The 21334-nt window shown below is 36.7% G+C and overlaps 1 protein-coding gene across 3 annotated transcripts in view; it reads left to right on the top strand.

Moving 5' to 3' along the window:
- Positions 1-21334, top strand: part of CSMD1 (CUB and Sushi multiple domains 1) — a 994481-nt gene that overhangs the window by 333653 nt on the left and 639494 nt on the right. For 2 of the 3 annotated variants that reach the window (XM_048936946.1, XM_048936944.1), the window contains exon 3: positions 833-945. The exons of the other annotated variant lie outside the window; for it this stretch is intronic. In XM_048936946.1, coding sequence (XP_048792903.1) covers positions 833-945 — 113 coding nt within the window. The remainder of the gene's footprint in view (positions 1-832; positions 946-21334) is intronic. 3 annotated transcript variants of the gene reach the window in all.

The raw sequence follows: 21334 nt of genomic DNA, 5'->3' as shown, positions 1-21334 counted from the left end.
GTAGATACCAGTTTCCTAAAACAGAGCACTTTGAAATCCTTCTCAAAGAAATAGAAAATATGCATGTAAGATCAGAAAATATATATCCTAAATTAATAATGAACTGTCATAACTGTGCATTACAGATGTAGGGCAGTAGTGATCACCACAATTATTTATTAAATAGAACAAGAAGAATGTTTCTCTAAAAACTGTTACATCTAGATAGATAGTGAAGGTGACAGAACGTACAGAAGCCTGAACGTAAGATGTGGCAAGCTGCATGGTAGTTCCGTAGTTTTGAGTTTGAGGAAAAAGTTGTATTGGTTAGGTCTAGGATTGGAGTAAACGAGGTGGAAATAAATGAAAGTAATAAGTTGACAAGTACACAGAAGGTGAAAAGATTAGAGCAAGCTGTTAATTAGAGCATGGGAGACATGTTTAAAATGGAAGAAATCGCAAAGAGCTTTCCTGACTTACGTTGATTTGACTATATGCCTTCATCTATGTTTATTAAAGTTCTTCTCACTCACTCTGATCTCTGACTCATCCAAGTCGCCGTTTGTTTTCCAAAATTCAAAATTGGAAAGACAAGGCAGCAGTTGACTGGTGTAATTCAGGCATGGATTTTTGTCTTGGATGTTTTCACACATGAGAGTTAAAGGTGGTCTGAAATAAAGCGAGGCAGTGAAATTATTAGTTATTCAAATTAAAATATATCAAAGTTGTATTTAATTATGTTTCCTCTTCTGGAGGTCTAAGGTATAAGGCTAACCACATCTATTGGTGAGAGGAGAATTTTAATTTATTCCTTTTAAAGGTTTTAATTATTTGTACCTCTTTTATTGCACAGATTATCTGGATTTCAACTTCCATCATCTATCGTGAGCACAGGTTCTATCCTCACCCTCTGTTTCACCACAGACTTTGCTGTCAGTGCTCAAGGTTTCAAAGCTATTTATGAAGGTAAGAAGGATTTTTCTTATTTGGTCTTTTACTTGGAATGCATTTTTGATGCTGAAACGTTTCCATTTTCATTGTTTAGGGTTTGAATCATCATTGACAATTGCACAACCTTTTTTCTGGCAATATTTAAATGCTACTACATCGTGGACAAAGTCTTCATTTTGACATTTAATTCAATCTAACTAATACTTTAATTTCAGCTGGGATTTTTAATCAAATTTGTCAGGTTTCTAAAGCTGGATTAGGAAATGCTTACATTTAAATGGGTTTCTTGTTATTTCCTGAATTTCTTTTGACAGCTTCTTTAGGCAGTGCCTGACTAAAGGGGTTTGATGATAAAAAAAATGGAAAAAAAGAATGATGTTAACTGGTCTTGAAAATCAATAGATAATCTTCTAGTGGTGAAAACTTGTATATATACGTATGTTATATTCTGTGTATTCTTTTTGTTTGTCCTCCAAAACCAAAGCAATTCAAAGCCAGTTCTGTGGAAGATACTAGAGTACAGTGATGACTGCACAGTTCTGGGAGGAAAAATAAGTCCAAATATTTCATATCTTTTAGTGTTAACCAAGAGTTACGCTCATAAAATTGGACTGGATCAGTTTTTGTAATGTGGTGACTTGTGCAAAAAGTTTTGAGATCTGAAAACTTTGGGAAAATGATCAGATACAGCGGTATTAAGTCAGTTGCTTGTGCTTGGGTAGCGAGGATGGTTTGAGTGTAAGTTCAGAATTGTGTTTAAACTCTTGTGTAAATGTTAGCTTGGTTGTTTGTGCTTAATTTTCTGTACTTTTTTCCTGGTTGGGATTGGTTGCATATCAGTTTGTCTTTCCCTGGTATTTCTTCCCCTTTTGCTTATTCCTCTAAAGCTTTGTCAGCTGGATAGCAAGAATATCTCCATCTTTTTTTGTTTGTTTGGTGGGGTTTTTTTTTTGTTTTTTTTTTAAGTTTGGATGAGTGAGGGCTGTGCTGAAAGGCTAGGAAAGTTTAATATTTTTCAAGTTTTATTAGGTAAGTTGAGAAGGAACGTGGGTCATCAAACCAGCAACTGCTACCTCAGTCTGAAGCAGTCTGATGTTGCTTCCTACATAGATGTATCTTTCTCTTCTAGCAGTTGCATATGGTAATATACTTCATCCTTCTATGTGAGCTAAGCATATTTTTCATATGGAAAAAGATGGTGAAGAATGCTAAAGGATGTCTCGACTGTCATCTTGGGAGCACATGCACAGAGCCACAGGCTGTAATATAATGACACTTCCTGCTGGCCTACTTTCTTGTAAAAACCACAGCAGGAAGATCTGTAATTAACAGCGACAGATAGCACCATTCTCTGGTTAAACAACATTGCCCCTTTTGAGATTTAATGCTGTAAATCTGGTGTTGTCCACAGGCTTTAAGTTGTCTTCAGAATATGACAACCAACTCCCCAAGTACGGTGGATGTTATTTAACAGAGAGCATTGTAGTTTATGGACAAGCAGAGGGGGGTGTGTGGCTTGGGAAGGATTTGCAGTAGTGGGGTGTTAGGAGTTCATTTTCTGAAAATTCAGAGTGATTTCTGTATCAAACTCAACTGCTATAAGGGACAATAGAGTCACTGAAAATGTATGGTTTATAAAAATCCTATAACTCTCCCTGACTACTCTTTTTATTTTTTGCTACTATGCCATATGTAATTTTGTAAGTAGATAGGTTATCGGTCTCTGAGACAGCTGAATACAACCCAGATGTTAATAGCCACTGCAAATCTTAATAGCTGCTCTGCTGGCTACCTATCCCTAAGCTCGTTTGCTTTTAGTAAAAGTATCTAGTTGTCTCTGACGTTAGCCTGCTCTTTATTCTTCTCTGGAGTAAATGAATTACTGCTCAGTTGGAAGCATTGGGAGGATTGAAGTGCTACTGATTGCTGCCATTTAAGATTTTGGGACATCATGGTTGTAACGATTTGAGAAAAGCAGTTTTAAACATCTTAATTGGAGGGAAGCTTTAACAGCATGTTAGCTGGCAGAAACAGCATGTTTAAAAAAATTTGTATATTTATAATGATACCTAAGGGAGTGATTCATTTATTTTTTTTTTGTAACAGATTTTTGGATGGAAGGTAGAAGTGTACAAGATTAAAAAATAATTATTGAAACAGGGAAATGCCCTTATGTGCTGGGGTAAAGGCAGTCAAAGGAAACATCCTGGTGTTGTACCACTTGTCTTACAGCAGTGGATGAAGCAGGTCTGAAAAATCCTAACTAACTAATTTGCATGAACTTGCCATATTCTGGGAGTCTGCAGAAGTGTTTTTTTTTTTTTTTAACACTTTTGATAGATCACTCTTTCACAGGCATAAGAAAACTTCATCTTATTAGGATTGCTATCTTCATGCATTCAAAAAATGTAACTGATAAGTATCTTCAAAGTTGGCTGTGCTACTGAGAGTCAGTACTTCTAATGTGATCATGTTGGGTGGCTTGACAGCAGTCCTTCCTGACAAACAGAAAGGATTCTCTGCTATGCTGAGCTTATGGTTCTCAGAGCAGAGTTGGTACTGTTGGGAGTCTTCTCGCTTTCTGTCTGAAAGATGCTCTTTTGAACTTGCACTGTAGTGGCTGAGGTTAGGGCACTGAACCAGGAAAAAAGGTACATGAACCTCCTTTCAACAGCCTCTGAGGAAATACTCCAACACCCACTGCAGGGAGAGAGCACTGCATGCCATTGCCTGAGCTGAGATTCAATTTTATGTGTTCTAGTGAATATATTCCCAATTCCCTGCTTCCTGTGCAGAAATGAAATACTTGAGTCCTTTGTGTTTTTGCAATATGTAAAAACGATAAAGCTAGTGAAATCACATACTAGTATCCTGAGCACGTGAATGTTATTTGAACCTATCTGACGCTGCCTGCTGTCATCCATATGCCACATGAATATTTATACTTAACGGAACCTGATTTTGCAGTAGTACTCCAGCAAGAGCCATCTATTAGTGTTAACAAGACACTGATGTAGCTAGGCAGTTGCTTGGATCATAGACTGAAATATAGGTTTCTTTACTGTATCGTTGCTGAAATCAGGTTTATAGATCCGCTTATAAGAGACTACTTTTAACTACAACATTGATAATACTGCAGTCTTCCTAAGTGCAGATGGGATGCTTGAATTATTCTTATTTTCTGACAACTTTCATCCTTGGGATTTTGAGACATATCACCATCAAAATATTTATACATTTCAGAAGTAGTAAGTTCAGTTCAACTAAACGGCTAAACAATTTATTGATGTTATTGTCACTTATGGGTAATAACTAAATCTAAGTCTAAAGATTTGGGAATTGAATTCTGTTTCTGTACTGTGTTTTTTGTTGGCAATGCCTTACATTGTAAGAACATTATATTTAGCCTTTAGTGGGGAAAGTGAAGAACAGTAATATACTTGCAACGGGTACAATTTTCTTTAATTCCCTGTAAAAATCAATTTATTTCCTGTTTCTTGAATGGAAATAGTGAACTATTTTTTTTTTTTAAGATGCTTTGAGTACAATAAATTTCAGCACAGTTGTATTGTTGTAGTAATTTTCTCTGGGAAAATCAGAAGTGTTCCTCTCATAAAGAACGCTTGCGTATGGTTGGAAATAAAACAACAACAGCAAAAAATCCTCTTTGAAATGAGGGCAATATCTGAAATGTTTTGCACATGTATACTTGAAATAATGCATGGTAAAATGGTTATATGATCTTTCTAATACCAAAGTATTTTCTGCCATGTGTTTATTCAGGGAATGCAGCTGTTAAGAACACTCCATTCTGAAAGTTGGGGAAACTTAATTCTTGGTACGCTGTAAGTCCTGTTCCAACGGCTCCACATGCTGGGGGTCCCAGGCCTGGACACAATACTCCAGATGGGGCCTCTGGAGGGCAGAGAAAAGGGAAGCAGTGGTCTCTGTCTCCCTGCTGACTATCTCTTTTTTGACTTAACCCAGGATACCATTGACCTTCCAGGATATACTGCCTCCTGCTACTAAACACTAGATTGCCCTTAGCGATCACTGTCTCATTTTAGACTACCTTGATTTTGGTTGTTGCTGCTGTTTTTGTTTTTAAATATATTTTGTAAGATGTATGTGTAGAGTTTGTGGACAGTGTTCAAGTCTGTTATAACTAGTTTGTTTAATGTGTGCTAGTACCTTTCCTTTGACCTCCGTTCTACAGTAGCAGATTTTCTTTGTCCAAGAAGGAACTCTGGCATTTCCCTCTATCTTACCTGCTATTAGGTTATACTGCCTTTTTTCTTTTGGTCTTTGAATTTTTGAAGCTTTCTGCTCACACGCAGCATTAACATTATACTGGCAGTCATGTCTTCCTGCCTTATGGATCTTCCCTGAAGCTTTTAAAATTCTTTTCAGCATTAGCAGTAGAATATGGTGATACACTTCCACGTTGAATTCTTTGAAGAATTTTTTTCCTCTTGATTCTTGTCCCTGAATGTTTGTCACTTGGTGTACTGTTTATATTAATTATTTTGAGTGAATATTCTAAAGTAGTTTTTTAAAAATCATTGAAACTCTTCCTCACCCAGGTTGGAGACAATAGCCTCTTGTAATGACACTATGAGTTCAGATAGTTATTTTGGCACTGTGGTTTCCCCATCAGCAAGGATGCAGTCAACATCCACAGGGCTTAAGCTAACATTCCTCCTTCACTCAGCTTCTCCAATAGGAGTCTATGATTCTATGATTCTATTCTATGGCTGGTTTGTTTGCTTTTCCTCCAGTACCCAAATATCTTTAGAGCCCTTTTCATAGAATCATAGAATGGCCAGGGTTGAAAAGGACCACAATGATCATCTAGATTCAACCCCCCTGCTATGTGCAGGGTCACCAGCCACCAGACCAGGCTGCCCAGAGCCACATCCAGCCTGGCCTTGAATGCCTCCAGGGATGGGGCATCCACAACCTCCTTGGGCAACCTGTTCCAACCTGTTCCAGTGTGTCACCACCCTCTGTGTGAAAACCTTCCTCCTAACATCTAACCTAAACCTCCCCTGTCTCAGTTTAAAACCATTCCCCCTTGTCCTGTCACTATCAACACATGTAAACAACGGTTCCCCCTTCTGTTTATGCACTCTCTTCAAGTTCTGGAAGGCCACAGTGAGGTCTCCCTGGAGCCCTTCTCTTCTCCAAGCTAAATGATCCCAGTTCCCTCAACCTCTCCTCACAGGAGAGGTGCTCCGGTCCTCTGATCATTTTAGTGACCCTCCTCTGGACTCGTTCCAAGAGCTCCACGTCCTTCCTGTAGTGGGGGCCCCAGGCCTGGATGCAGTACTGCAGACGGGGTCTCACAAGAGCTGAGTAGAGGGGGACAATCATCTCCCTCTCCCTGCTGGCCACCCCTTTGTTAATGCAGCCCAGAACACAGTTGGCCTTCCAGGCTGCAAGTGCACACTGCTGGCTTGTGTCCAGCTTCTTGTTCACCAGGACCAGTGTATGGGAACTGCTGAGTTATGGCCTGAACCTCTGATTGTTCACCTGAGGTGAGCAATGAGTCAGCCTTGGGAGCACAGGTGAAGGCAATTGACCTGTGCTGCTGGAAGGCGTGGAGCCTGGCTCCACCTCTCCCAGACCCATTTAAGAGCTGGCTACCAGTTGGGAAGGATCTGTTCTGGAGATCCACTCCACTGGAGTTTTGTAAGCAAGCCCAGGGTACGGGTAAGCATTCTATCTATGTTCTTTTTGTTATAATCTGCTTTGCCTAACTCTCTTGTTTATTTTGTAATTATAACATTTTAATATTCATTGATTATACAACCTCCAAGTCCTTCTCTGCAGGGCTGCTCTCAAGGAGATCTTCCCCTGTTTGTATAAATACCTGAGATTGTCTCGACCCAAGTGCAGCACCCTGCACTTGGCCTTGTTGAACCTCATTATATTTGCATGGGCCCACTTCTCCAGCCTGTCCAGGTCCCTTTGGATGGCTTCCCTTCCTCCTACTGTGTTGGCTGTATGGCTCAGCTTGGTGTGATCTGCAAACTTTCTGAGGGTGGACTCAATTCCATCATCTGTGTCGTTGATGATGATGTTGAAGAGCACTGGTCCCAAGTCTGAGCCTTTGGGGGCTCATGACTTGCCTCCACCCTGACATAGAACCATTGATCACAACCCTTTGGCTGTGTCCAGCCAACCAATTCTTAATCCACTGAACAGTTCATCCTTCAAATCCATAACCTCTCTGGTTTAGAGAGAAGGATGTGGTGAGGAACCATGTCAAAGGCTTTGCAATGGTCCAGGTAGATGGCATCTGTTGCCCTTCCCCTGTCCACTGATGCTGTCACTGTATCTAAGAGTGACTTTTCTAAGAGTTTAACTCTTTTTCATGGGGCTGCTAAACAACAGGGTTTTCCTGCTAAACTACTTATGGGTCTGTATTAATAGCTGTAGAGTTTTTGAAACAAACTATCCTGCATTGGTAAGAGTGGTCACTACTCCCTGGGAATGATCATGTTCAGGACATACTCCTTTATAGCACCTCAATAACATGAGGCAAATATCTCATACTGAGAGTGGGAAGTTAGGCAAGAGAGTGGGAGTTGGCAGGACAATTGACAAGACAACCAAATTTTATGTAATTTTGGTATGTAACTATCTCCTTTAGCTGTGAAATTAAGTAGTAATGGTTGAAAATCTGAGAGACTACTAAACTCTTACTCATAGGTAGCGTGATATCTGTAACTATTCTCTAATGTGATTTTCAGAGAAAGTACTATTTAAATTTAGGTCTTAGTTTAATCTTTTTAAAGGGGAAAGGCTCAAACTAGATTTTTGTTTTAAATAGCATTTATTGGGTAGTAAAAGCAAAACTACTGGTACTACAGTAAAATAGCTTTTGTTTTCTTGTGAAAGCATTCTTGCAGATACACATCTTGCATTGTTGTTAACCATAGATTGTTTTTGACCATAACATCTATTAACAGGCTAATGTATTTGCTTTTCTGCTTTTGTGTCTTGCTTACTCTTTGTGGTTATCTTCTCGAAGTGACGTCAGTGTCAAAGCATTGGAACTGTTTGTTTTTGGACATGAAGTAAATTGAAAGTTTTAAATAATTAAATACAGGTTGAAATGGGATCTGTTTAAGCTGAAATTTGAAGTTCCATCTCTTTGGAGCGGAAGTAATTGTTTTCTCTGAATGAAGTTGAGTACAAGTTTTTTTAATAAATTCAGATGACCAATAGTGACAGCAGTGCTTGCACAGAAAAAAACAAACACAAAAAACCAACATTTTTCTCTTTTAAAACTTCCTTAAAAGTAAAAATTTTTGGAAGGATACAGTCTGAATTGCTGTTAATGATGTCATGAAGGAATCCTAGGGCAGTTAAAAAATAAAACCGATGCTTTTGGATCAACATATGGCATAATGTGTGTTAGCATAATTTTGGGGCAGGAAAGTCTTTGTTGTATGTAACTCCTCATAGCTAATATAGAGTAATGACTTAGTTGTCAGAAGTGTTCACTTCTGTTGTAACAGCTGTAGAAGAGTATCTTTAATGCATGTGTATTCAGAGAACAAAAGAGTGTAAGTTTTTCTGTGAGGAGGAGCAGGTAAATTTAAAAAAAAAAAAGCCTGTTTGTGTATTGAAGAGTGTGAGTTGATCTAAAATACATGTGCACAGATCTGAAAAATACTTGAAATAATAAATCTGAGTAACTGAAGCTGTTATGTAAAGGCAGGTACTTGTCTGCTCTTTCCTATCTCATATGAATCAATATTTTTTACAGAGAAGAAGTGATAACTGTATTTAAAACAACTGTACTCCATACCTTCCTTTGTTAATACAAATTACAGGGAAGAAGTGGAAATTCATTTTTCTTGTTTAAAATTAAAAAACAGAAAACCAATAAAACAATTTCCTTGCAGCAGTGCTTGAAGGACCGGAGGTCAGAAATCTGCCCTCAGCAGCCCAGGAAATAATAATCCAGAAATGTGGGAACTTGAAGTTCTAAGAATTTCTTTCCTGGGAAGAAGTGTGCAATGAAACTTTATATGATTGAATAAGTCCTACTTGAATTGACAGAAAATAAAATGAAATTCTGTAGAACTTGCTATCAATCAACGATTTTTTTTTTTTTTAATATCCTAAAGGAAAGAAGAATTCTGTAGGAAAGTTTGCTTGCTATGTTATTCCACTGTTGAGCTATGCCTGCTGTATTATGCTTTACAGCTTGAGTAGCTCAATCTTTAATGTAAAGACAGCCTTTGTGTTGCTATTAGCTGTTGAACAGGGGATTACATGATTTAAGATGTTTTTGGAACTGTCTTTTTGACTGCCTCTGATTGTGGAAGAAGGCATTTTTGTGCCTTCTAGTGACTTATTGATCCTTATAAAAAATTACTGTTGTTTCTTACACAAAGGGCAGTAACAAACTTGGTGTTGATGGTAATTATTTAATGGAGTTGTAAGCCTGCCTCCTAAAAACTTGTTCTCCTATTTAGGATCACAAATGCAATAGCAAAATGATCTCAGAGCAGTGGGCTTATTAGAGCAACTGATCACTGAGTAATAATGTTAAAACTCTCATAATTCTGAAATAGTGTTGGATTTTATTTTTTAATTCAGCAAAATAAGTAATGTATGGAATATGTTTTCTCAAGTACTTTTCTAAAACAAGTCATGTAGCATGACTCAACATAACTGGCATTTTTGCTTCTTCCATTTTACAGCCACATAGGATTTGGGGGAATAATTTTTCATGTTCATAGCTTTACAATTTAACTAGAGATAAGATTTCAGTTAAGCAGCCTGTATCTCAGTCCAATCCTTACCTCAAATTTCTTGTAAACAGTGACTTCTACTAAAAACCAAGATGTCACTATCAAGAAAGGATGCTGGTTACATAAGCTGCCTATATTCTGCTCATGTTTAATTTTTCCTGAAATTTACATTATTTGTCAAGAAGGTTGTTTTCTTTGACTGTTACAAAGTAGGAAAAGTTGAGCTGAGAATTTCCGTCTTGGAAAATAAATGTTTTCAGCCATAGTTATCTGATTTCCAGTTTGTAATAGAGCCTCTTTTTGAGCTTATTTTTCTTCATTATATAAACTGAGCCTTTAATTCTAGATGCAATTTCTGACTTAAAAAAAAAAAAAAAGTCTCTGAATGTTGCTGTTGCTGACCACTTTGTACTTGTTTGCACTTGCTCTACAGCCCTACTTGATGTGACAAGGATGGCTTATGGCTTTTGTGTCTTCTCTTGTTTAGAAAAAAAATTAGTATCAGTTTCATCTGGAAACACTGCCTGCAAATTTTTATTCCTTCTAAACTGACAGTATTTAGACTTTTGCAGAGTGAAATAATTTTCAAAATAAAACCTTTGGGTTGGGAGGCCAGAAAATAAAACCTTGGCTTTGTTACCTTATGGAAGCCAGCAGCCATTATCCTGATTAATTAAACGCAACATAATCTATTACTGCAGCTGATTGTTATATAATACAGCTACACACCTTGCTTTTCATCTTCTGTTATACAGCTTTAAACTCTTAATAATTGTACTTGAAATTACTTTATTTATATCTCATATATTGAGGGCTGCATTTGCATAGTCTTTTATGTTTTCCTTCTGTAATTGGAATAATAAAGCACATAACTAAAACTTCTCAATGAAGTACACTCAAAACAAGCATGTCTGAATTTTGACTAAAGCAGTGATCTTGTTCAGTAATGAATCAAGTAGCTGGTATGCCACATGCTTGTTCAATGTGGAGAAGAGGACTAGGTTGGCAGTAGTATATTTAAAGTTAGCGCTACATTTTAACTGATATTTAAGAATTGTTAAAACCCTTATATAGTATTCACCTTCTGTATGTTGGAGGCCAAAGCTGTCATACAGTATTACTGGACCACTGTGTATATTGGCTGTGTGAATATCAATTATTTAATCACCCAAATAACGTCATTCATTTCATTAAGTATACTTAATTGCTATAAATGAGGTGGCAAAACTTCCCTGAGTACTTGTTATTATGTATTTTTTTATTGTCATCCTTTAACACCAACTTAAAACACTCTGAAATCTTTCATTCTGTATATATCGAAAGACTCCCTGACAACTATATTTCATTATTCATGCATGATAGATTTCTAAGATATCTTGCCTTAAGGTTCTTCGAAGCTGGCTTATTGGATTGACCTGAAAAGTACCATGAGAGGTATAGAAGGCTACACAATCTTCTTGACTTTTAGATCTCTGCTTTCCTTATGCTTGTTTAACAGGACAAGGCACATCTGTGTGGTGTCAGTGGATAATAAAAACAAAATCAGAAGAATGTTAAACCAGCAGATTTGGATGTACTGAATCTTGTGTGTGTGTGTGTGTGTGTGTAAAACCAAGTAATGTTATTTGCTATAATTAATCTTAAATACCTAATCATTATTAATCCAGATCAAGCTTAAAAGAAAAAGAAAAAATAAGAACAGCAGTGCAGTTAAAGAAATGTGCACACATACAACTTATGTTCTGCTTTATTTTCTAGTGTTATGCTCACCATCTTTGCTCCTCTGGTTCCTCTGGTTTCTTCTTTGTCACTTTACAATGCAGTTGAGGTCGTTTTTGTGCACTTGCAAAATTTTATACCTTTCTTCAGTGCTCTGCATTTCCATGCTGTGTCTCTATCTTCTTCTGTATCTTATGCATGTTGGATGTTGCTACTTTGTTGTCTTTGATACTCCTAAAACCAATTTTGTTGGGGTCTGTATTTCTTTAACCTCTAAAAGTTGTTTGTATCTGTGGAGTTTCCAGTGCCAAGTCCGTTCTTCCTCTCTTCCTGTACTTCCCAGTGCTGCCTCCTGCATCTCCACTTCTCAAAGCCTCTGCAGTCAAAACAGGCCTTTAATTTCCTTTAAACTATAATTGTATTCACTTTGCACAGAATAACTGTTTGATACAAATATCTATATACAACAATGCAACCATAGCGGGAGGGAGGGAGGTGGATGTTAGCCTTAGACATCTGGTCAATTAAAGAAATTACTGTCATAGCTAAACCAAATGAAATAATGCTGCAGGCAAGCTGGGAGAAGTTTAGACAGGGCAAGACTGACCATAGTAAGCCTCAGCTTTGATTAGAAACACCGGTTCACACAGATGTATTGTTACAAAACATTGCATGCACAAATCAGTTTCTTCCCCTAATAAAGATTAGCTTTGCAACGTTTTTGTGATTTAGTTAAAGCTTCCATTATAATCTGAGCAATGAAATGAAGTTTGCTCAGTGTTTTGTTGGCAGTTGGGGTGGACCTGAGTATCCCTGCCTTCCTGGTAGTCAGCTATAGAGCTAGCCATTAGCTATAATCATTAAATATTTTCAGAAGGCAATTAATGTGAGGTGTCTGTGTTAACATGAGGTGAATCACATTGAAGCAGAGGTGCCTGTCTGCTTGTGATAACTTTGCAATGAAATCTGAGAGGCTAACTTACTTGTCTTCAAGTTGAGCATTTTAATGTAAGGTTTAGATCACGTGTCTTGCTTGACAGAAAGTCAACATTTAAACTGAAAGGAATTTCAGTAGAAAAGCATGCCTCATCTCTATGGAAATCACTGATTACATTTCAAATTTTATTTAATTAAGAATGTTATCTTCTTAGATTGCCTTTAGTCTATGTATTTGTGTTCTTTGAGTCTTTAAAAATCTTTCACTTTGGAGACTGACACAAAGTCATGAGATATTCTAAAACAAAGTGGCACAGTCTCTCCCTCCCACTCCTGTTCTGAGATGAAAAACTGTTTTTTGGAAGAAGAAGCTTATGATAAAATGAAGCTTTCTGCTGTTAAATGTGAGAAATTTGCCTTGTTTGTTAAAAGATGCAGTCAACTTAAATTGTGCTCTGTGATGCAGCTTTCCATGGTCAGCAGAGAAATATTTGACCAAATGTCCTCCTTGACTTCATTAGATGACTGTAGGCATCAGCAGGCAGGCAGTTGAATTGCGTCCTGCATTCTGTTAATTGAAGTAAGCTTTAAAACTGAATAGCAGTAAGAGGGGGGGTTGCGTTCATCTTTTATTCATTCTGATACAGTGTAGCCATATAGAGATTTTTTTTAAAGAATATCTTCCTTAATTCTTAAAATTTTATCCTGCAGGTTTTATTTTAAAATATCAATTGCAAGAAAGCACTGAGAAGCTGCATTTTGGGGGGGGGGAGGGTAAAGAATAAGGCAGTGGGTGATTGGACAGCTGTTGTGTGTAGGATACTGAAGCTCTATGCTGTCACTTCAGCTCTGCTGTAGGAGTTTAGCAAATGGCAACATTAATGCACAGAACCAAATTGGAACATATTTCAGTACTGTGCATGTGATCAGGCTTCATTTTGGCAAAGAAGCAGTTTTTCCAGCATTGTTTTTAATTTTCTTAGCCCTTAAAATTTTTCACAGTTGGCCAAATCCTATCTACGAGCCACCATTTCCAGACTTGCATGATGAAATTTGCATGCAAAATTGACCATTGAAATATTCCTTTAAATTGGGGGGGAGGAGGGGGGGGGGGGGAAACCAACAAGCATGATACCCTCAAAACAGCATGAAGCCCTGAGGTATGAAATGAATTCAATGTATAAACAGATTGTACAGAGTGGTGAGACTCTACCTGAATTCTATCATAACTGCAAGTTTTAAAGATAATACTTTGCTACACTCACTGCACACTCATAGGTAGTAGGCTTTTTCATTCTTGAGATGAGCCTTTTAAAATAAAATTAAGAAACAAAAGCCACAATATTACTCTGCTATTATGTGTGTTGCAAAATTAGATGTCATAACCACTTCTTAAAGAATGAACATTTTTTGCAGTGCTTGGCTCATGCTCCAGAACTTCCAAGTCTTCCAGTCGCTTTAGCTGCCCCTAATTTCTTGATTATTTTTAAGAGTTAGTTTATAACTAACATAGAGGCTAAATTGTTTCATTTAAAGATAAGAGCTATAAAGGCAATTTGACATTCATTTTGGATTCTCTTTATTATTGTTTGTGAGAGATGAGGAAGTGTAAGTGGAAAAAGAAAATACACTCCTTGTAGGCTTATTAATTCAAGCTTTTCTTCATGGAATTTCACTATCAATTTAAAAATCAGTTACACAGATATTTATTCCTTGTTCAAGAAATGCTGTTAACAGCTCTAAACACTGAACAAATTTACTGGTTTTGTTTTTGGAAGCAATGAAATTGATTCTGTTTCCAGCAAGCTTTGAGCTTTGAATGTTGCAAAATGTTCATTCAGAAATGAGAATTAGCAGTGGTATCTCAAATCCTAAACCCACTGATTCACTGAAGCAAAGGGAGGGAATACATGATGTACGTTGGTTGTTCCAAAAATAATGCCTCCTATATATTTATATGGAAACTGTAACAGATAGAATGGAATAACACTATTTGGTAGAGCAAGTTACCAGCTACAAAATGATATTTTTTTTTTTTTTTTTGAGCAATCTCCACAATTAGCTATGCATTTTTTGCATATCATCACCCAGTGATGAGTAAGGACCTGGGTGCTGCACTCTTTAAAATTCTGCAACAGTTAATTGACCCACTGTTTCACAGCTGCTGTGATAGCATTGTTGTTACAAAAACATTGCCCATGCAGTCCATCTTCTTTAGCAATGGCAGCCAAATTAAGTTCTTGCCAGGCCTTTGTTTTTCTCATTTTCTCTTTGTGTGTCCTAGCAACTTCCTTGTACTCTCTTCTGGTGTTGGCTGACACCTCTTACAAAAATGGTGGACCCCTTCCTGGACCCCTTTGCCCTTCAGGTCTGACTTCCAAAAGATTCTCTCACCCAACATCCTAAACAATTCAGTCTGCCCTTCCTAAGATTAAGGCAGCAGTTTTCCTGAACTCTCCCGACTTCACCAAAAGTAGAGAACTCTGTTCTTTTGCGGTCACTACGTCCACGACAGCTTCTCACCATCACATCTCCCACCGTTCCTTTTCTGTTTGTAGACAGCAAGTCTAATGGGGTGTTTGCCCTGATAAACTCTCTTACCAGTTGTGTCAGGAAGTTCTCTTCCACACACTCCAGGATCCTCCTAGACTACTTCCTCTTCTGGGCTGGATTGTATTTCCAATAAATGCTGGGTAATTTGAAGTCCCCTACAAGAACAAGGGCTAGCAATTTCTGTCAGCTGCTTATAGAATGCTTCATCTGTCACTTCATTCCAGGTGAGAGATTTGTAATAAAGTCACACCTTGTCAGTCTTCCCCTTGTTCCTCATCCATAAGGACTTTATCTTATTCCCAGTATTGAGCTTTACAGTGTCAAAACACTCCCTTACATAGGAAGCCACCCCCCTGCATCGTCTTCATTGCATATTCCTTCTAAAGAACTTATAGCACTCCAGCTGTGGGATTGATCCCACCATATTTTTGTGATGGTGACTAAGTCATAGTTTTCCTGCTGTACAGTGGATTCTAGTTATTGCTTTTTGTTGCCCATGATGTGTGCATTGGTGTAGATGCACTTCAACTGATCTCACTCCCAGCCTTGGCATGCTCTCCTTAGGCTCATTTCTGGTGAGTCTGGTTTGATTTTCTTCCTCCTTCAAACCTAGTTTAAAGCCGTCTCAGTGAGGCCTGCCAGCTCCTGGGCTAGAATCCTTTCTGAGACAGGTGGATTCTCATCTATCACCAGCAGGTCTGCCACTGAAAAAAACTGTCCCATGATTTAAAAAGCATAAAAACCTTAATTCCTGCAATGGAACCAGTCAGGAATATATTGATCAGGTGGGTTTTTCTTTTCTTCTCAGTGTCTTCTGCTGAACTGATAGAGGAAAACACCTTCTCAGATTCCACTCCTTCAGCTAATTTCCTCAGTGCCATAAAGTCCAATTTGATAGACCCAGGAGTTCTCCTTGTACTAACTTGAGCTACCAGAATTCAGTGGAGTAAATCGTCATACATAAATATTTATAATTATTTTAGAGCACCTACTATAAAGAGTAAGAAAACACGATTTTATTAGAGCAGGTTGTAAGTGGAAAATAATTATAGCACGTTGGTACAGTGGAATGTTTAAAAATATATTTACAAAGCTATGTTACCCTAGTGTACAGAACAGCAATTTGAAATGAGTCACACCAAAAAGATCAGCATTGCTGCATGAACCAATACAAGTGAGGAAATCAATAAGGGAAGAAGAAAAACACTGAAGTATGACATGTGGGAACTTAATTTAGACTATTTTTCCTGTTTAGGTTATTTGAAAGTTTTCACTCTTTGAAATCCTACCTTGTTTAGAGTCATAATTTTTAATGTTAAAGTAGGAAATATTTAAATTTAATGAAATATATGAAATAATGAAATTTAAATATATTGAAATGAGTAAATTTGATTAAGCAAAGCCTAGGGAGTTTTCCATCATAATTTAGACAGTTTCTAGGAGAATGAAATTTACTTTTATGTTAATTTGACCCACACAATAATATAAGTTAGCGTGGGCCTGATTGGACAGATAAGCTGCATTAAGCAAGGTTGAATCTCATTCTCCCGATGTTAATCTTTGTTTAAAATCATGTATGCTTGAGTTGGCTGATAAGCAAGTTGCTCTACCACTGAAGTTTTCTTTCTACTGCCCTTGTAACTACGTCCAACCTGAGCATAACTCAGTTTAATTTTCGGGTGAAAGATGACAAATGCTGTAACGTACTAGTTTCAGTGAAGCCTTAACTAGTTATACCACAGGTTTTTAGGTTAAAAAGGGAAAAATGTGTGCAACAGATTGTCTGCTCCTTGGATGTGCTAAATAGAATGAAATGAGTATGAATTTTAAGTATGAAGAACTGGAGAGAAAAAAAAGCTGCTGTCCTTATGCATCAGCTCTGTGCCTGTGCTATCAGGTTTTACCTGCAGCCTTAACCCTCTGGTGAACAGGAACCAGGCAGTATGCACACAGGTGTAACACAAATTCCCTCTCATCTCAACGTTCTCTAATATAAGTTCTTCAGCCCTGCATATTGCCAGTTTACTTATGTGACTGTTGAAACAGAAGCCTTGTTTGACATTAAGTTATTGAAGCAGGAAGGCTTTATTCCAAGGTTAACCCGAAGCAAGTCAGTTGTTAACAATGAAGTCTGGTCAAGGTGGAAAGAAAAAATCGTGACTGCCACCAAAAAAGCTATAAGAGCTTATCCCTGTGCTCCGGGGGAGAAAATTTTGTCACTATGTGTAACAGCACCATCTGCTGACTGCTGCCATAACACCTGCGTGCTTCCTTCTAAGCATAGTATGTATGTGCATATTCAAAGCATTGCTTGCACTCTGAATTTTTGTCCTGCTTGAAGTTTTAGCCTTCTTTTCCCCTTTTAATGTTGTGTAGCTTGAAAATTTGAATTATTTTAAACAATAATTTTTTTATAGCTTAGTTTATAATGAGAAACTATAAATTATTCCTTAAAAAGAAAATAGTTAAAAAGAGGCAGGTTACACCTTTTGAATACTTTCTCAAGAAGGAAATACTTTCTAAAACATACAGTATAACTGGTAAGGTCCTATATGCTTTAGAAAGTGCTATTGAAGTCTTCACTGGACAGAGAAAATTACTGAATCTGACTTTTGGTGAATATTTCTTTAGAGTAGCAATGTGAATCAGCAGCTGATGCACTACCTTTTTCCACCCAAATTTTTGAAGTTTCTGGTGCATCATCTTATAATTCAGCTGCAAGATAAAAGGTCTCCACATGTCTAAATTTATGTTTGTTACAGTTGAGTACTCCAATATATTTTACATAACACTATTTTCCTTTTCTCCTATGGTGGTACTGAGAAGAATTTTAAAAATTTTTAATAAGAATCAACCTATTTATTTGCACATCTATGGAGAAAGAGAAGATGATGAGAGAGCAAAGCATCTTAGAGGCTACTTTGGGTGGAAAAAGGTAGTGCATGTTATTCCTAATTGGTACAGTCTCCTTTTCCTCAGGCCACACAATAACTTCCTTCATCCCTTATCTTTCGATTTTTTTAATGGCCACATGTAAAAACTGGGGCCTGCATTCCTATACATTTCTTATTTTTGACTTATTTATCCTTAGTCATCTTTGTTCATTTTATCCTGTTGCCTTCATATACAAGAAAGTAAAGTTTGTGTTTATTATCTTTAGTATATTTGTATATCATTAGTATATCATGATATATGCACCATCCTTGAAAGGAGCCTGATAAGTAATAGCTGTAAAACAGATTTCTCTATACCTTAAATTTTGTATAAACTTAATTCTAATGATTTTATGCAGATTTTTTTTTTTTTTAATAAGCATATGGGCTTCATAGAAGTCTATACATCTTTTATGGCACTTGACTTGAATCACATTGAAAATGTAGTCTTTCTATAAAAAGTTTAGTCTTAAAATTCATATTTCTTCTCCTGGTTATGTCTTCTGTCATAGATGTTGAAAAGACAAGCAGGGAGGTAAAGATGCTTGCTGTAAGCAATTGCATGGGCCATTAGTTAAAATGAGTGTTTAAATGGATAACTGATGCCCTTTCAGATTATAAACATAGGACTAAATTAGTAAAAGTGCGTGACTCAGCACAGTTATTTGTGATCACTTGTTTGATGTTCGACTCAGCTGAAATGTGAAAAATGGAAATCTGTTTAGTACTTTAATATGTCATTAAGTTCTGACCATATGATATTGTCTGTACTACACCTGACTTCTACTGGTATGCTAAAACATTTATCATTCAGAGTAAGTAATATATTTTAAATTATGTTTAGGAAACAACTGCACAAATAGATTGAAATGCATTCTTCCCTTCTGTTAGTTCTCTTGCACACAAAGTAAAAAGACTGTATGCAGCCAAAGAAAAACACTGATAACGTTATATTAATAAAGAAATGAAGTCAGATTATTTGAACAATATTCTTTTTGCAAAAAAGATTTGGAGTTTTGATCAAAACCTTTGTCTCTTATTGTTCTTCAGGCCTTCATATATTATTCATACAGTCATAGTTCAGGTATTTCTATTTATGCAAACCTTCTCATGAATGTGTGCTATAATAACAAAAATCACCCCTAGTTTATACATTTTGGCCATTCATTTTATAGGGCCACTATGTGCTTACCTACAAAATGTGTCTATCTGGAGCAAATGTGTTCTCTATTAATATAACGTTGTGATTATCACTGTAAAATCTTTGTCCTTGCTGTTTCTTCCTTCTGTTATTTTCCCCTAAATCTCTGCTGAAATTAGATAAATCATACATAAATATACTGTAGTGTTTTAGTAATTTTTTTTGTTGGTTGGAATGTCTCTTCAGAAAAGCAGTTGAAAAAAAATGTAATCTAAGGTTAGTTTGGTGATAATACTTGCATATTAAACCTAACGTGACAGCTATAAGAGGTTAAAAATAATTAACATAGTGATTCAGTTTCTTTTCTAAAGTTAAAAAGGAAGAGCACTTTACATACAGTCTGAGAGGCCCTTACAGTTTGAATAACACAAAGAAAATGCTTGTGCAGCTGTTAATGTTTGGTTTGCATTCTAAAATATGATTAGACTTTTTCTATGTTCCCTTCCACAATTAAAGAGGCCAGAAAGTAATGAGGCAGATGATGATCCTCCTTTCCTTCTACAGTAGCTTGCACAGCTAAATCAGGCCGTAGTGGAGGAGAATGCCTCTGCTCTAATGGAGGATTGCCCTTGAAATAACACAGAGTGCTAAATTTCAGATAGTGTTCTTTTGCCAGAGATTTCATAGCTCTTCTTGACCTCTCTATAAGTTGTTAAAAAGCAACAAAACGAGCTATGGTGAATTGGATATGTTGTACGTAGATACTAAAGAGGAACTAGATAGAACTCCTGTTAGACAAGTATGTGCAGATATTCAGAGTACTCTTTTCAAAGGGGTTAAATAATTTGCTATCTAAAGAAGTGATGGGCTGAGTGAAGTTCTAAAGTCTCTGCTGTAGGTTGAGCACTATTCATTAGCTTCTAAGCACCTATTGCATGTAGTTGCAACATTCAGGGGGCTGTAAGAACAAGATTTCAAGGTATCACCAGAAAGAGGGAAAGTGATGTGAAGAAAAATAAGCTCTTTAAGGATAGAGGTCAAAGAAAGGCAGTGGCAAAATTCCTTGCTGGCACAGAAGTAGTCTTTGCATGCATACTACATATTCAAAGGGAGACTGTCTAGAAAGCATTACCTTAGAAACCTAAAATGAATCACGAGTGAACATCCCCCTGCCTTTTACTGGGTGTGTAAGGGAAGAAACCAAACATTGCTCCAGGTAGCGATCTGAAAAAGGTGAGTAACTTCAAGAGTTCTGAATTTTATTTTATTTTTTTATGTGCTAGGAAGGGCTTAGGCTGAATTTTCCATCTCACTTCAGGCACGTGAAGAAATGTTTAGATTAAAAGAAGCAGAATGATTTAAGCAAAAATGTTAAGGGAAATATTTTTCCAGTCTTCGCTGTAGAAAAAGATTGTGAAGAAGAAATAGATGTATTCATACAAGTAAAGAAGCAAGAATGATATAAAAAGAAAAAAAAGAAAAATTATGTTGGAAATCTTCAGGGAATAGAAAGCATAACTCAGATTTGGTGCATATTTAGTTATAAAGATCCTTACAGTTCTACTTTTGATTACTGTGATTCTTAAAAAAATAAATTCATTCTTGAAAACTATGCCATTAAGTAGCTGTTATTCTAAAGGTGTTGCACATGAATGGAGTTGTAGCAAGTTTAAGCTTATGTAGATATCAGACCTTCTATGATTCACTGTTCCTATTTGAATCGCTAGAACTTTCTTACACAATTCAGTGCTTTATTGGTACTGTAACTGTGAATTTTAATTACTATAGTGATACTTAGTTACACGAGGCTTCAAATTCAGAATAGAGTAGAATGATGAAAATTGTTTGAATGACCTTAGTTTTGCAGTTGAAATGTACTGAAATTTTAATTTTTAGTTGAATTTTTCTACGGTTTAGTCATTGATATAAGTGTAAGCTAAGCTTAAGGAACAAGTGATGATGACGTACTTTCTAGATATTGTATTTACACAGTTAGCTGTGATTTCTTTGTTTAAAAATATTTTCTCTACTTTCTTTGTTTAAAAAAATATCTAGAATACTTACTTTTGAAAGCTATGTTATAAGCATGTTCTTGTTATCTCAGGTGTAGGATGTTGTAGATGGCACGGAGTAAAAGCTTTGCTAGGGACTTTCTGCAATTACAAAGACATGTTAGGTGAGGAAAAAATTATCCAGAAGTTACAGACAATATTTTAATAATAAGTAAAATCTAACCTAATTTTAAAAACTCTTCTACTTGGTTAGGGTAACATAGAAAACTTCTGCTTGCTTTATTTCTGAAGGAGAGGATTTGAGCAACAGCATTGGCATGGGCTGCCCAGAGGCTGTGG

This window comes from Lagopus muta, chromosome 2 (assembly GCF_023343835.1).
Source record: "Lagopus muta isolate bLagMut1 chromosome 2, bLagMut1 primary, whole genome shotgun sequence".
Lineage (NCBI taxonomy): Eukaryota > Metazoa > Chordata > Aves > Galliformes > Phasianidae > Lagopus > Lagopus muta.
This window is presented reverse-complemented; position numbering and strand designations above follow the sequence as displayed.